We start from the raw sequence: 16732 nt of genomic DNA on the forward strand, positions 1-16732 counted from the left end.
GCCTCAATGCCCGAGCCACCAGCTTGGGCCATGCAGCCAGCACCAAGGCCACCAGCCTGGGCCATGCAGCGCACCACCATGGCTCACCATCAGCAAGCCATGCCGCACCACCTAACTATGGACCAGCCCAACGACCACCATGCACCAACCTAGCCCATCATGGGCCATGCATGTCACGGCTAGCCTTGGTCCATGACCACTATCATGTTATTTATTTTATTTATTTAATTTGAATTAATTATTTATTTCCAATGGAGCTATTAGGAGTTTCCAAATTGTATTGCTTATAAATAGAACATCTTTCACTTACCTTAGAATCTTTTGGCAAAACACTTAGAGAGAGGACTATTGTTTGAGAGATTATAAACGGTGCCTTTCCATTTGGGCTTTTATGGTGAAATTCGTGAATCCCAAAGAGAGGATTACACCTTGCAATTCATTGAATATGTGTAATTCATTTATCATGTTTTCTTGCAACTTGGTGTAATTCGTGAATCCAAGTTGTAATTATCAATATATGAGGTTTATTCAATTCTTGTGCAATTCGTGAATCAAGTATTGGATTATCATTGTTTGTGCTTTGTTCATTCAAGTTCATAAGAAGTGTTGCTTTTGTTCTTGAGTGTTCATCATTGTGTTCTTGGTGTTCTTTATATTTTTGCTCTTCCAAATCCGTTAAACCCTAGAAGTCGACCAACACTTGTGTTAGTCAACTTTCCACAACTCATTTGCATCACCTTTTGCCCTAGCCGAAACATTCTTTCCCCTTGAGTTCAAATTCAAAATTTCGGCAACCCTTGCCTTATTTGGATTTGACCTAGCCGTCCATCACACTTGCCATATTAGTATTCCTACATTTTAGGAACTCTAATTGACCACCTTACTCCCTATAGCCGGCTTCATCCATTCCCCATTGACTTCCAAGATCTTAGAAAACTTTCCTAAAATCTCTCACTAGCCATACTCGACCAACCCTAGCCGCCCAACTCCAAAACACTAAACCAAATCCCTAGTCGTCAAACATCCATCTTCTAAGCCCTAAACCTTAATCCTAAGTGGCGCCAACCCTAATTGCCCCATTACCGTGCACCTCTTACCACCATTGTAGCCATACACTTCCTTGACCTTTTCCACCATTCCATTCATCCATTTTAGCCTGGACACCCAACCTCACCATACCAAAGTGGTCGTATTGACTACCATTGATCAAGAACCAAGCAAGAGAGGAACTAATGTTCGGTCATCACAAGGCTACCATTGGCGTGGAGATCATAGTGTTTAGGGACTTGACCGAGGTCCCTAACACATTAGTAGTAGTTGGACTCGTTCCAACACGTACATTGATCAGATGGAGTACTCGTGGGACGCTAATTAATTACAATGGAGTAATGCTACACACAATCGTGGAGTGCGCAAGTATCGTGCAGTCGTTTTGAAAAGGAGTAGGGTCTACTATTAAAAAATTAATTTCTTTTTATGTGGATCTCATATTTATTCACTTTTTTCAAAGCGACTGCATAGCACATGCACACTCACGACTGCAAGTATCATTTCTCAATTACTATGATCGCCATTATTTTTTACAATTCTGCTATGCACAGTCATCTTAAGTAGACGGCGTGCAGTCGGCTACCACGTCAGCTGATTAAAGAAAAAACACCAAACGAAGAAGAAAAGCTGAAAGCAGAATCACATATTTCGTTTCCCACTTCCTGCTTCATGAGTGCGCCGTGCAAGACCAAAAGAGAAATTTGGACGAGCGATCTTGAGCACCCCATCGTCCGATACCAACAAATTACCGAGTTCTAAATCCCAATGCACGATCTCGTTCCTGTGATAGGCATCCACTCCGCAGAGAATCTGAACCATCCACCTCTTCAACTCGCCGATCCCAATCCCATGGCCATCTCTCTCTGCTTCCCTAACCACCCTTACCAAGTCCGTCCTAAGGTACTCCAATACGAGGACCACGTCTTCATTCCCATCCTCCCACTAGAGGTACTTGTGAAGAACAACGACATTCGGTGAATTTTGTAAGATCTCAAGGTCCTCGATTTTGCAAAATGCAGACTGGTAGTTGTGGACCTCCTTGAGAGCGACAACGAGGTTATCGAATAGCCGGCGGGCTCTGTAGAAGTTAGAGTACGTGCCGAAGCCAACGCATTCCAAGACTTCGTATTTGGCGATTATATCGGGTAGGTTGTGGATGCTCCACTTCTTTCGTGGGCGGGGCCCCATTCTTCAGACGGAGGGGATTTTTTTTGTGGCCGCCGAGGGTGGGGTGAAGGATTTTAGCGGGTGATCGATTGGTAGTATTTCATGCAACATTCTTATTTGGCCGGTTTGCGGAGACGAGACACATAGATGAATGACGGAAAGGGCAGCTAGAGCTAGGGTGAGAAATAGAGAGCGACACAGAGAGAGGAAGGAGGAAATCGGGGTCGAAGAAACACAGAGAGAATGGGTCGAAACACTGAGTAGGAGGGAGAGTTGGGGGAAATGAGGGCAAACTGCAAAAAATCAAAATGAATTGAAAACGACGTCGTGACGGTCACGACGCCATTTGAGGAAGTTCCACACAGCCAAAAAATAAATTAAGATATTATCATAATAAATTAAGATCATGTATAGATTCTTCTGCAATATTTGGCTCATTTGATAAATATATTAATCAGCTACGTACTTATAAATTAGAACCTTTACATGCTTAATTACAACAAATTTTAATACATGCATGTATATTAATTGATTTACATTAATTACAATAAATATTAAGAAATAATTAAGCTGATCGATACCAATACTAATTCATGCTTTACGTACATCAATTAGAATATTAAGCCATTAATCACGGTAGGAAATTATACGATATATTATTATTATAAATAAGCTAAAATTATATATTTTATCAATAAGTATAGTAATATTCTATTTGATAAAAGAAATTAGGTAGGTATTTATATATATATTTTTTTTTGTTGAGTTAAAAGAATTATTTAATCTATTGTAAAAGAAAATATGCTTTTGTTGGGGTAATAAGTCGTTATTATTAGTGCCAATATTTATTGTCAACCATTGGGCCATATTTACATTTTTTAGGGCACACAAGTTTATCTTTTGCGCTCTATTGAACTATATGGGCTGAACAGTACGTAGGGGTGTACAAAAACTGCCCAAACTAGCTGTAACCAAGTCAAATTGGCTATCAGAGTATAGAATCGGTCAAAACTAGCAGAAATATATCAAAATAGACATCGGCCAATTAGGTTCCGATTTGAACCTGGTTCAAACCAATGAACCAACCTATTATATATATATTTTAAATTATACTTATATAAAACGACGTCGTTCACTTAATTGAGTGAAACAGAGTCATTTTAGGTCTGCAATTTGTAAAAAAAAAAAACAAAAAAAATCTAAATGAAACAGCGAACGGGGTCGTTTCAACCTAGGGTTTAAACACCCCTCCCCTCCCTCTTCTTTTGGACTTCGACGTCCTAGTTCCCTATCCTTAGATTCCATCAACGATCCCTCTCCCCTTCCAAACTTCTAGCAACGGTGCAACGCAAGCAGCGGCAACGATGCAATGCCAGCAGCAGTAGCGATGCAGAGGCCAGAATTTCACCCCTTCTGTGACTCCGTCGAGTTCGTCCCCCTTAGCCTGTCAACAGTTCCCCTACCTTCGTCCCTCCGCCTATTAAAAAAAATCCCACCTTATGTTAAAAAAAAAAACCCCCCAAGCCCATGATCATCGTCGCACGCCAGTCTTGAGGTGGGATTTTATTTTCGCTTGACTCACTTCAAAATTCTCACGCCGGTCTTGAGAGTTGAGGCAGAGTCTTTTTTTTTTTAATTTTTAATGTATTCAGTTTTGATGTGTTTAATTTATCATCATATCAATTATCAATTAATGTTACATATTATTTTTTGTTTAAATTATTTTTTATGTATGTACAGGGATTGAAAAATTTTGGATCAAATTATTGGACTGTGATTAGTAACCCAAGACCTAATTCTCAATGTAACTCACCATCATTGATGGAAAGAACCATTCCGCAATCCATCACTGTTGGTATCCTGTGGGCCACCGGAATCACTGTACAATCAGCAAATTTAGCCCTAATTGTCTTCTGTAGAATCATGTCTATTGCATTATCAATTGTACGTATCTATAAATTTTAAACCGTTCAAAACCATTCAAACCAGAAATTTTGTTGTTCGAACGGAAAAGATTTAGTAGCAAAACCTGGCAGGAAGGTTTCTAGATCGTTCGATCGGAACATATATAGTTCGAACATATTCAAACACCACATTTATACATTTGAACGTATAATAATAATTTTGGTACGTAACTTAAAATATAAAAAAATATATATCATATAATAGTAATATATTATAATACTTTACTATGAAAGTATTATATATGATAATATATATATATATACATATATGAAGTGGAGGGAAAATATCCAGCCAATTAATGACTCGTGGATTACCGTTCGAATGTAATTTATCACTGTTCGAATGGTTTATTATAGTGGTGGGAAAAAAATCCTTCCAATTAATGACTCGCGCACTGAAAATTTTTCGTGTTCGATTGCCAATTATTTCCGTTCAAACAGTAAGTGAGAACTTAAAATATTCTCACACGCTGTCAGTCTCTCATTTTGCTTTCTTCTCGTCTTCTCTCCAAAATCATCCATTTTCTTCACACAATCCTTCATTCTATCATCTTTCAAAGAAGGTTGCACACTTATTTTACTTCAAAATAAAAAACATAAGAATTATTAATACTTAAACTCATATTAATGGTTAAAAGATAATTAATTAAAACTACGATGACTAACTTAAAAAATAATAAAATTAAATTTTAATAAATACTTAAAAATAATAAACATAAGAAGAGTATATTTTTTGAACTCCCCTACTTGTCGACGTTAAAATTGCTGCATAGTCTCAATGTTATGCATATTAAGAAAAGTATATGCGAGTGCGTGTAAGGAAGATTTATGTAAATTGAAGGTAAAACGAAGGATAATATAAACTCATGAAAAGATCTAAAGCAGATGGGAATCAGACCTGAAATGCATTTGCATCAAAGTGATTCGTCTATCTACATGCCAATTAGGTTGTATACATTGTCAATGAGCGACAGAGCTACATTTTGTGAGTGGTTCAGAAGATTAAATTACGGGACTAGTATGCCTCGAATCTAACAAGGTGTATGCGAACAAATTACTGGACTAAAAAGTCATCATTGTCATGTATTATTACAATGTATCTTGCCTGTTGGTATCCGTGAGTTCCTGACGAGAGATGTGCAGGTTGCGTTAATTGAGTTAGGTTCATTTTTTAAAGATATATGTGCTAGAACGTTGAATGTAGAAGTTTTAGATCGTATGAAACGAGAAATTGATATAATATTGTGTAAGTTGGAGAGTATTTACCCACCATCATTTTTCGACAGCATGGTTCACTTAGCTGTTCATTTGCCACGTGAGGCTCGAGTTGTAGGACCAGTCCAGTATAGATGGATGTATCCCATTGAACGGTTTCTTAGAAAGTTGAAACGTATAGTGGGTAACAAGGTCCATCCAGATGGATCAATTGCAGAAACATATATTAATGATGAGCATCATGAGTTCTATTCCAAATACTTCTACAACATTAACACAAGATTTGATTGGCTGGAAATAAACTTTGACGTTAACCAAGCAAGATAACGGAATGGATCTTCTGTATTTTACCAACAAGTATGTCCACTTGGTGCTCAGCGTGGATACGATTTGTGTAAAAGGGACTTCGAGAAAGTTCAGTGGTATGTGCTAAACAATTGTCCTAGATAGAGAGCCACTTGAAATAAGTTCAAATTAATTGTTAATAATCATTAAATTTACTTATTAAACAATTATACGAATTTACTTATTGTTGATAATTTTTAATTTCAGTGATCATATTAACGTGCTCAAAGAACTGAGAGTAAATGATATAGATCAGAGACATGAACATGAGTTCCCGAAATGGTTTGAATGAGTAATGACATTAACATAGATGCGATTTTGCACTAACTTAAAAAATAGATTGGATTGTTAACGGTGGAATGTTTATGCTTTATTTAATATGTAAGTTGTACAAATGCATGCGAGTAATCCGAATGATATATCATGTACGTGTACAAATCAAGCATCCAACTTGTGAAAGATGCAAACCTCCGAGCCCTCTCCCTCCTCTCCTGAGCTTCCATCAATCTACAAGCATGCTCCGTCTGTTTAATGATCCCTTGTGGGCTTCCCTTGTCGTTCTCTGGCAGTTGAAGGGACTCCACTTCTGTTGACACCGGTTCATTGTTTCTTTTATTTTCACCAAATTCATCTCTCTCTTATTTCTCCCTCCAGGATTGATTGCTGTCCTCACTGTTGAGTAAAGTATTGGGGCATTCATCCTCATCGGCAAACAACAACAAATCTATTTTTGTGTAGCTTTTATTAGCACTGTTCATCCGGGCCGGGTTTTTTCCAGGCCCAGACCAGAACCCGTAAAACTGGATTTTGGTTCTGGCCTGGATCAAAACGGATCCGGAACCCAAATTGCAAAACCCGGACCAACATGGTCTGGGAACAGGTTAGGGACCAGGGTATCGGGTTTAAACTCGATACTTGGGTCTTTTTAAACAAAACCTGTGTGAATCTGTGATTGCCCCCCCGACTCACTTATCTCCCTCTCTCTAGTCTCTCGCTCTCTCTCTCTCTTGTTGCGCTGCAGCAGAAGCAGAAACCCAAGGTCCCTAGTTGCCGCCATCGTGACTCCGTTGCCGCATCTTCTTCGCCGTCGTCGCATCTCTGTCGCGATAGACATTTGCCTCAAGGTCGTTGTTCCGGTACTCTCTCTCTCTCTCTCTCTCTCATTCACTCAATCTGAAGAAAACCTAGCCTGCCTACCTCTGTGTCAATGAAGAAACGCTAGCCTCCCTCCCTCAATGCCGATGAAGAAACCCAAGCCTACCTCCCTCAGCAACAACTTCTTCAGGGTCATGGTACTGCACCAACTACTTGAACTATAGTTTGTACAAAAATACTTGAAAAAAAAGGTTTGAAATTGCATTCTTTAATGAAACAAAGAGGGTGTGCATCAGTCAAGTTTTGTTGCATGCTGCAGTGAAACAAAGTTAAGTACGTACTAGCACAAGTACTATTGCATTAAGCATTTTGATATTCATATTGTTAAGCAAGTGAGGACAGAGAGATTGTATAGCTTTTTGATAGTTGATTACTACTATGTTTTATGTACTTGTTTATTAATTTTGCTAAGAGAAGTGGCTGTGGATATGTATTTGAATGAAAACTCTACAAAATATTTGTTAGTGTGGGTGTATTTGAAAAAAAAAATCCATTCTCATCTTAATCTTTAATTTATTAAGTGGAATTTGTTGTAATCCTTGTATATGATCATTGTTCAAAACTATGTGTTTTGCAGGATCTCTCAATCAAATTACTTGAAGTTGTTATTTGGTGTGGAGATTAAATCATTGATGGACATGTTATTGATTTTGCAATTTTCTATATTGTAATGTAATGTATAAATATCAAATAATGTATTATGTAATGGATTGTATTGTGATGCATGCATGTATGAATTTATGCATTTAGAACACATTATGCGTTCCAACTTGACTAGGGCTGTAATTGAGCCGAGCCGAGTCGGTCTTTGGCTTGCCGAGCTCGGCTCAAGTCAAAATACTCGAGCTCGAGATTTTTTTTTATTCTTCATTCGAGCTCGGCTCGATAAACTAAACGCTCAACTTGAGCTCGAGCTCGAGCTCGTCTCACAAACGAGTTCGAGTCGAGCCGAACTCGAGTTCGAGCTCGAATTGTGTATTTTTTTAATAAGATTTAATAATTAATAAAATAAATAAATAAATAAAAATCTAATATTGAATTTATACAACTAACAAGTAGAACCACTATTGAATTATAAAATTTTAAAAAATTTATAAATAATTAATATCTAACTAGTTTATATTTATCCAAAATAACAATATATTATATGCCTACATATATTATTAATACATACACTTAATATGATATCATATATCTATTTCATATATGGTTCTTATATACTAGTATATAAAATTATTAAATTTTATCTACTAATTATTATACAAATTATAAAATTTACCTATAAAGTATATATTCACTATATAAACATAAGTAATTAGATTACATATTATATATTTAATTATAAAAGTGATATGCTTATATTATTAGTTACTACATATATATATATATATGTGTGTGTGTATATACATATGTGTATGTATATATTTATCAATATATGAATGAATTTTAATCGAGTCGGGCTAACGAATCGACTCGAGCATAAATGAGCAAGCCTTAACGAGGCTTAGCCGAGTTGAGTCGAGTTTTGTCGAGTATGTGTCATTTACAATTCGAGCGAGTATCTGTTTTAACGAACGAGCTTTTTTTTTCACGACTCGAGTTCAATTCGAGTTTAACCGAGCGAATACCGAGCGGGTTATCGAGTAGACTGGTTCATTTACAGCCATAAACTTGACTTCTTTAAAAAAAATAAAGGCTTTTGAATAAAAAATAATTATGGTTTGAAATTTTGTGTTTTGTTAATTGAGCTTTTAGAACACAAATTTTTTTAATAAAATAAAGGCTTTTACAAAATAATAATAATAATAAAAATAAACCCAGGTACAATTCGGAACCCGGATCCACTCAGGTTCCGGTCCGGGTATACCCGGGTTCCCGGGTCGGAGCCCGGATGAACACCCCTAGATTTTATGAACAATATTTCTTAGGATGTGACAATACCTGAAATTTTGTTATTCAAATATTACTTTATCCCTCTTCATATTCTGTCATCTCAGTGATAATTAATTACTTGTATTTATACATTGTATAAGGAAATCAAGATGCTAAAAGTGAGTCATTTTTAGAAAACTATACAATTAGGCAAGTATTGAGATCCACCATTTCCAAGGATCATATTAATAATCTAAACATGTCCTTATTAATGTTAATATACACAAATTCTTAACTATAAAAAAATGGTAATATACATACATGGCCTATCTCTTGCAAAGAGCATCCTGTACAAAGTGAGGAAGCTGGACTCACTATTGGAACTTTGAAACCATTTTGTCCTTTTTTCAATATTTTGTAAAAGGTCAAATGACAAAAGAATATGTCTCTTGAACAAATAATAATATGAGTTAACCTGCAGACCGGTCGGGCTGTTTTAAGCAAATAACAGCCCATGAATAACATTGTGACATGTAGACTTCTATGGAAAGTATTGTGTGGAAGCAAAGAGATTGTTTTTTTCTCATTTGTTTTTCCTCCCTACTTTCCCGAAGATCCTTCCCATTTCGTAGGACCTCCTTTCTCTATTTTGCCTCCTCCCATTTCGCACAGCCTCTCACAGAGCAAACCCTAACCATTTCGCACAACTTCTCACAAACCATTAGCTTACAACCCAGATCTTACATTAGCTTCCAAGAGCAATCTCACAATAAATACAAATGCACTACATGGTCCTATTTCTTTCAGTTTTTGACTTCTACTTCCAGTTCTCATCATATTTCGATTTTACATGGAAATAGGACAATATTTCAGCAATGCTAGTCTGGAAACAGTACCATGTATTCATTAGCCATCAAGCAAGATCAAGACTTGAAAAGATGAAAAGAAATCTTAAAGATTATCACCATTGAGATCCGAATGTGTCTTTCAAACATTTTGTCAAACACATGTTCAGCCAATGACAACCAAAACATATAACGTAAGAGAAATACCAGAGCAACACCAAACCACTGGACTAAGCCATGAGTTAGTTGGTGAATGCTATGGTGGGCGACGGATCAGTGGCGATGCGTAGTGGAATAAATTATGGGCGACGAACCAGTGGCGAGGAGAACTCGGTTGCGGTCGATTGCGGTTGCGTAATGGCCGATGGAGAACTCGTGGACGTGGTGGACTGGTGGCAGTTGCCGCTGGAAGTGGAGGCGAGTTCGTGTTTTGGAAGCAGATGGACCAGAAGTGCATTGACTGGAAGCAGAAACTGGAGGGTTGTTATTCATCTATCCCATGCGCATAAGCCTACCGTTACTTTCCTTTATTTGCTGAGGTGTCAAGACATAACTGGAGGGTTGTTATTCATCTATTATCGGACCGACCACTTAGCAGCGGAACTGTAATAATATTCCAGGGAAAGATAGAAGAGCCAGCATGTATTTGCTCCACATAATAAACATGTGTAACAGATTCTAGAATCCTCAAAGAACCTTTTATAATACAATATAGCATAAAATGTCGACATATGTTTGAAAACAATTTTATGTATCAATTATATGTACCTGCTTCTTATAATCTTTCCAACATAATTGTCAAGGCTCCAATCACCAAAAAAGCCTCCCTCCAGATGGCACTGAATGCTCTCTAAATGCAAGCAAGTTTATTTATCAATTTTATGTACCTGCTCTCTAATAACAAAAAATATTTGATTAAACTTATATAAAATTCTATCTAAATTTCTTAATTATAAACTAAATAGTATTTTTTTTAGTGAGAAACTAATATTTTAATATTTAATTGGAGAGAGAAATTAGTATTTTATGTTTGGTGAATCAATTGTTGTTCTCCATCTTTGTCCAACCACTGTAACAAAAATCTAAATTATTTTAGATTCGTCTAATTCAATATAGGATGTTTTTTTTATATCAATTATGTAAATTTTAACCGACATTCTCATTCGGCCAAGCCAATGAAGATACTCTTATAACAAAAGAAAAAGCCAGCATAAGTTTGTTTGTGTGTTCCAAACTCTCCCTTCAAAGTTTAAAGATTCCACACTCTCCCTCGAAGTTCACTTCCACCATCCCAAATAATAGAAAACGTCTATATATCATATTATTAAATCAGATAAACAAATATGTCCACCATTTTGACGCTAAATTCTCCTAAATAAATACCATATTATTAATTCCTTCTAACTCAAAAAATAATTTAGTCACAAAAATATTTTATAAAGTAAACTCATAAATTTATGTGATTTGATATGATATGTCAGATTTTAAAATTATTTTTATACTTATATTCTAAATCAGATCTAACATATCACATAAAGTCAAATCAATTTGTGAACTTATTTTTATGAAATATTTTTGTGGTTATATCACTTCTCATTCTACCGTGAATAGCATTTTTAGAATTCTACCCATCAGACCCTCTAGGGTGGTCAAATCTTAATTGTTTCGTTAAAGGATGATAATAAAAATATGACCGTGATTTTATTTTTTTTATGATCTCAAGGTGCAAGTCGAAAGAGATTTATCCCATGCATCTTAGAAAATAAAAAAAAAATTAAAAAGAAAAAAGGATTCGTTTTGATAAAACCACACTCACACAGACATATATAGAGAGAGAGAGCACTTGCGTCATCCTTCTCTTCAAATAGCAAAATGTCTGATATAGCATCTTATTGCATCGTGAATAAGAATGGTGCGCGCAGGATTGATATCAAGCTGCACGCAAGGGTTGTTGATAAATAATAGCTGGTTCTGAGAAAAATATAAAGTTCATGGAAGTGGAGCTACTTTCGAGTTTCTCATTAATTCATTGCCTTTCAGTGAAAGGAAGCGTGGCATTTGAATATGGCTAGAGATACATAGAACGTTGGCTCGCTCCCTGATCTTCTGGTTGATCTCTAGTCCCCATTTATATTGCTATATGCATTATGATACATTTTACTTCCCAACATATACTCACTCTTCACCTTATTGCTACCAAGCCCGAGAAAAATGGCTGGATAAGAAATTACTGGTAGATTCAATTCGGTTCTGTTGACTGATTATGAGACCAGTATTCCGAGACAAGCTGCCCAAAAAGTGACCCTTCTCTCTTCATTAGTTTCCATGGCTCAGCAAACTCCACTAGTTTCCCTGAAATAGAATGGAACGATTTGTTTCAAAAATCTTCAACACTTGATAATTCACTGCACATCTTTATCAACACTTTCATATTTATATGATGTCGTTTGTCTAGTTACATGAACATTAGTATCACCTCCTTAATTCTATACACTAGCTGTTGGACCCAAGAATTTGAGACATTCTATACACATATCACTGTCACGCCAATTTGTAAAGCCCTTTTAAGTTAAATATAGGATTTACCATTAGAAACATAGTTGGCATACACTAATCACTATCAAAGGGACAACACCCCCATCCCCCACCCCTAAAAGAAAAATTAATGGTCAATTCAACTCTCTTAAACGATGATGCTACCTAGGAAATATTCTATGGATGAGGGTTAGGGTAATTAATGTAACTCACCATCCCTAATGGAAAGAACCATTCCGCAATCCATCACTGTTGGTATCCTGTGGGCCACCGTAATCACTGTACAAGCAGCAAATTCAGTCCGTATTGTCTTCTGCAAAATCATGTCTGTTGCATTATCAATTGATGCAGTTGCCTCATCAAGCACTAATATCTGACTTCTCCTTAAAAGTGCACGCCCCAAGCAGAACAATTGTCGTTGTCCCTGGCTCCAATTTGATCCATCTTCAACAACTGAAAACAGGGTTTTTTTTTTTCCAAAACTTGTCATTGGTGAACACAACCAAAAGTAGATGTCGAAATGTCAAAGCCTTACCAACGGAGTCTATGCCCTTTTTTTTCTCCTTCACAGCCTCTTGAAGCTGACATTTCTCCAGAACCTTCAAATGAAAATTGCCCCTTGTTCAATATTCCCAACCCATGAGATAAACAAGCAAAACAAGAATGAGGCAGACCTAATGATTACTGTTGGCACCGAAACAACCAAAGGTGTAAAAGACATGAAGAAGTACCTCCCATATTTCCTTCTCAGAATGTTGAGACAAGGGATCCAAATTATATCTCACAGTACCATTGAAAAGAGTAGGATCTTGAGGAATGATTCCAAAACGCGACCGCAGATCATGAAGTCCAATCATAGAAATGTCAATGCCATCTACTATAATCTTCCCTCCTTCTGGCTCCACTAGACGAAATAGAGCACCTATAAGAGTCGTCTTTCCACTGCCTGTTCTGCCAACAATACCTATTTTCTGCCCCCCTTCAAATGTGCAACTGATTCCACGAAGAACAAGAGGTGTATCGGGCCTATATCTTATCTGTTTTAAGATCAATATTCTCAACTTCTCAGACTCTCAGACTCTTGGCATGATGACCTTCTGTAATTCTAACAATAAAAGCAAATAAATATTTACCTGCAAATCAAGTATCTCAACTTTACCCAAAGAAGGCCAATTAGTTGGAGGACGGCTTCCTTCTATTACTTCAGGGGCCTCATTGGGTATATGCATGTATTGATTTACCCTTTCTACAGAAATGATGTAATTTGCAAGAGTGCACTGGTATTGTATTGAGAAGACAAAGGATATGTTTAATGAAAGACCATAAGAAATTGCCATTCCAATAAACCCTGTAACAGGAGTAGTTGTTATATTAATAAAAAACTTCGTAATAAAAATAATCTGATACAAACATTTTGCGGCTGAAAATGACTCAAAAGTGAATTTCTAAATTGAAGCATCCATAAATGAATTGTAATTACGAGACGATTGCTTGCTCAGACAAAAATGAAAAAAAGAACGCAATAGAAGAAAGCAATAATGAATACTCTTCAGGGAAAACAGCTACTTACCTGAGCTAAAAGTTCCAGGAGGAAGGAAAACCATGCACAGTGTAGCCGATGCAAGAACAACTGCACTGATTGTTTCTATTCTTTGGATCAGCCACTCATTTGCAGCAAAACTATGGAAGAAAGAACTAGCATTTGTGTCTATTAGGTCAAGATTTTTTACAAAAAACCGGTCTTCCTCCTCAAAAGCTCTTATAGTCATGGCTCCTGCCACAGACTCTGCTAGATGATTTGCTACCAAGGACTTGGTTGTGCCATTGATACGCATCAACTCTTTTGCAGAGGAAAAATAATATCTCTGTAGAAAAAGAATGACATGAATGTTATATTAACTATTTATTTAAAAGAGAATTAAGATAAGATTTCCCCAAGAAAAGAAGGTTGCTCCTGTTTTGAGAGTAAGGCATGGAGGCTGCGCTAAAAGAAATGAATGGATTAGTTGGTAACACAAAATTGCTTACAAAATACAAAACTAAAAAGATTACTCATCATTTGGAACATAAACTACTCTCAACTCATCTCAACTCATCATTACAACTTTTTCAAATCCCAACACAAAATATAATAAACAATTCAACTTTTTCAAATCTCAAAATAATAATAATATTAAAAAATAATATTATAATAATATTTTATCATCCCAACTCAACTCAACTCAACTCACTTCAACATCCAAACTCACCCTTTCAGATTATGTTTAGATTCGAAACATTGTCTTAGATATTTCAAACCATTTGCCCCCAACAAAATTCAATTTATATGGTGGCATCCTGACTTTGGCAGATTACATTGCTATTGATTTCAACTTTCAAGTGCTTATAATAAAATCATCTAAAACATCCACAATGTAAGAGTGAGGTGATCTAATCTTCACTACATGTATTCATCTATTACCTATGTAAATTACAAAGGATGTTCCTTTGTTTTTATTTAGCTAGCTCATCATAGTGTGGGTACACAACTAGTTTTAATAATAGCATCACATATCACAAGTTAAGGTTTAAAGATTCCTTAAAATGTGAGTAAGAAATGTATTGTATGAGGGAAAACTTAGACCATGGAGCGTTACAAATATACAAGTATGGTGTTACCTGCAAGCGAATTGCTAGATAAACCATTGGTATGGAGACAAAAAGGACTTGCCATGTAACAACAGCTAGTACTCCAAGATTTGCGTAAGCATTAATAGTTGTCCCAACAGCATATGTAAAGCTGAAAGGAACATCGAGATCAACAATACTCAGATCAGATGAGACCTGTACAATAACAAAAAGATACAACACCTTGTTACTTTCACAAATCATAATCAATCTATGAACACATTTTTTGGTTGAGATGTATACCCGACTAAGTATCCTTCCCAAAGGTGTGGAATCATAAAAAGACATGGGTGCACGAAAAAGGGAGTTCAGAAGCTGTGAAAATAAAGATTTTGACGATTGAAGACCCAAAACAACCATGGAAATCGATCGGCATAGCAAGACTAGTGTTATAGAAAATCCAATCAGCAAGTAAACCATGATCAACCGCAATGTGCTGACATTGGGATTTTCCACATTAGCAGCCATCCAAGAGTTCTGTGATATCTGACTAATCACGAATAGAAGGTGACAAAGATTGGCAACGGAGAAGTACAAGAACCCCTTGTTCTGATTGAGATATTGTACATAAGGTTTAAATCCTGCATCTCCTATTTCTCTTTCTTCTTGCTTAATCAATTGATCACCTTTAGATCCTTTAAATGTCTTCTCTATGTATGTCTTCCTGATATCTCTAGCAGATGTTCCTCGTTCCTGGGCAGCAGGAACATCCGCAAGCCTATTAGAACCAGCAGTCTCTTTGTGTGCATTGACAAGCTCCTGAAATTCTTGGCTTGAGGCTAATAAATCATGATAAGGAGCTGTTTTCAGGACTTCCCCATCTGACATCAGCTATCCAACAGTATCAATGTTCTTAGATTGATGTATTGACAGATTTTGACAAGAAATAATATCAATAAACAACAAATTGCATAAATAGAAAAGTGAAATTCAATAAATTATCCATGTTTAGTGACTAGTTTTTCTGATTGGTGGAAACTTAATCTAGAAAAGTCGGGATTCCATCCAATTGGAATGTATGTGCAGAGTGACCAAAAAGTTATAGTAACATATCTTGTTTTTTGGGCAATTAGAGTCATCAAGATGGTTTTATAGGGGTGATCCATTATATGTAGACCTGATGACAGTTGAATTCCAACTGCACCATGCATAACTGTAGATCAAAGAATCTCGCTCAGTTATTATGTATCATCGGTTTGGATGTGTTTGCACAGAAACATGTGGTCCTTCAATCGGGCCCCATCCAATTAACAAATTTGAACATTACAAATATTACAAAGAATTCAAAGGAAATAAATGACAAATGTTGACGATGGGAACTTAAGTTGACAGTATACTCACCAAAACAGAATGAAACGCAGGCAGGAAATCAACTTGATGGGTTACAAGTAAAACTGTCTTCCTTGAGAGTGCTTCCATAACATATTCCTGCCAAGATCTATGTTACTTTCCACTTAAAGTTAGTTATTGACTTAAGAATACATAGCATGGCGATAGAAAATGTGATTACATTGAATAAGCTTGAAGCAGTCTGGGCATCAACAGCACTGAATGGATCATCCAAAAGATATATATCAGCATTCTGATAAAGGGCACGAGCAAGTTGAATTCGCTGCTTTTGTCCACCACTGAGATTAACTCCTCTCTCCCCTATCTCGGTGAGATCGCCATATGGAAGCAACTCGAGGTCCTTTACCAGTGAACACCTTTCAAGCGTTTCTTTGTACTTTTGACTGTCCATGTCAGACCCAAACAAAATGTTCTCCTGTATCGTTCCTGTCTGAATCCATGCCGTTTGGGAAACATAGGCAATCTTCCCATAAACTTGAATCTGTAAATTCAAGAAGTGTAACCATTTCACTCATGGATGGTACATGTTGACATTTTGCAAGTCATGATAGGACCGCATATGTATTT

At 36.4% G+C, this 16732-nt stretch overlaps 1 protein-coding gene across 1 annotated transcript in view; it reads right to left on the reverse strand.

The window, feature by feature from the left end:
- LOC109014179 (ABC transporter C family member 10-like) overlaps positions 1–16732 on the reverse strand; it is a 32168-nt gene that overhangs the window by 12715 nt on the left and 2721 nt on the right. The window contains exons 3-12 of the mRNA XM_018996544.2: positions 16326–16646; positions 16157–16243; positions 15059–15646; positions 14807–14971; positions 13719–14013; positions 13282–13496; positions 12880–13185; positions 12684–12747; positions 12362–12601; positions 11847–11965 (exon numbers count right to left, since the gene is read on the reverse strand). Coding sequence (XP_018852089.1) covers positions 11853–11965; positions 12362–12601; positions 12684–12747; positions 12880–13185; positions 13282–13496; positions 13719–14013; positions 14807–14971; positions 15059–15646; positions 16157–16243; positions 16326–16646 — 2394 coding nt within the window. The 3' untranslated portion in view covers positions 11847–11852. The remainder of the gene's footprint in view (positions 1–11846; positions 11966–12361; positions 12602–12683; positions 12748–12879; positions 13186–13281; positions 13497–13718; positions 14014–14806; positions 14972–15058; positions 15647–16156; positions 16244–16325; positions 16647–16732) is intronic.

This window comes from Juglans regia, chromosome 16 (genome assembly GCF_001411555.2).
Source record: "Juglans regia cultivar Chandler chromosome 16, Walnut 2.0, whole genome shotgun sequence".
NCBI lineage: Eukaryota > Viridiplantae > Streptophyta > Magnoliopsida > Fagales > Juglandaceae > Juglans > Juglans regia.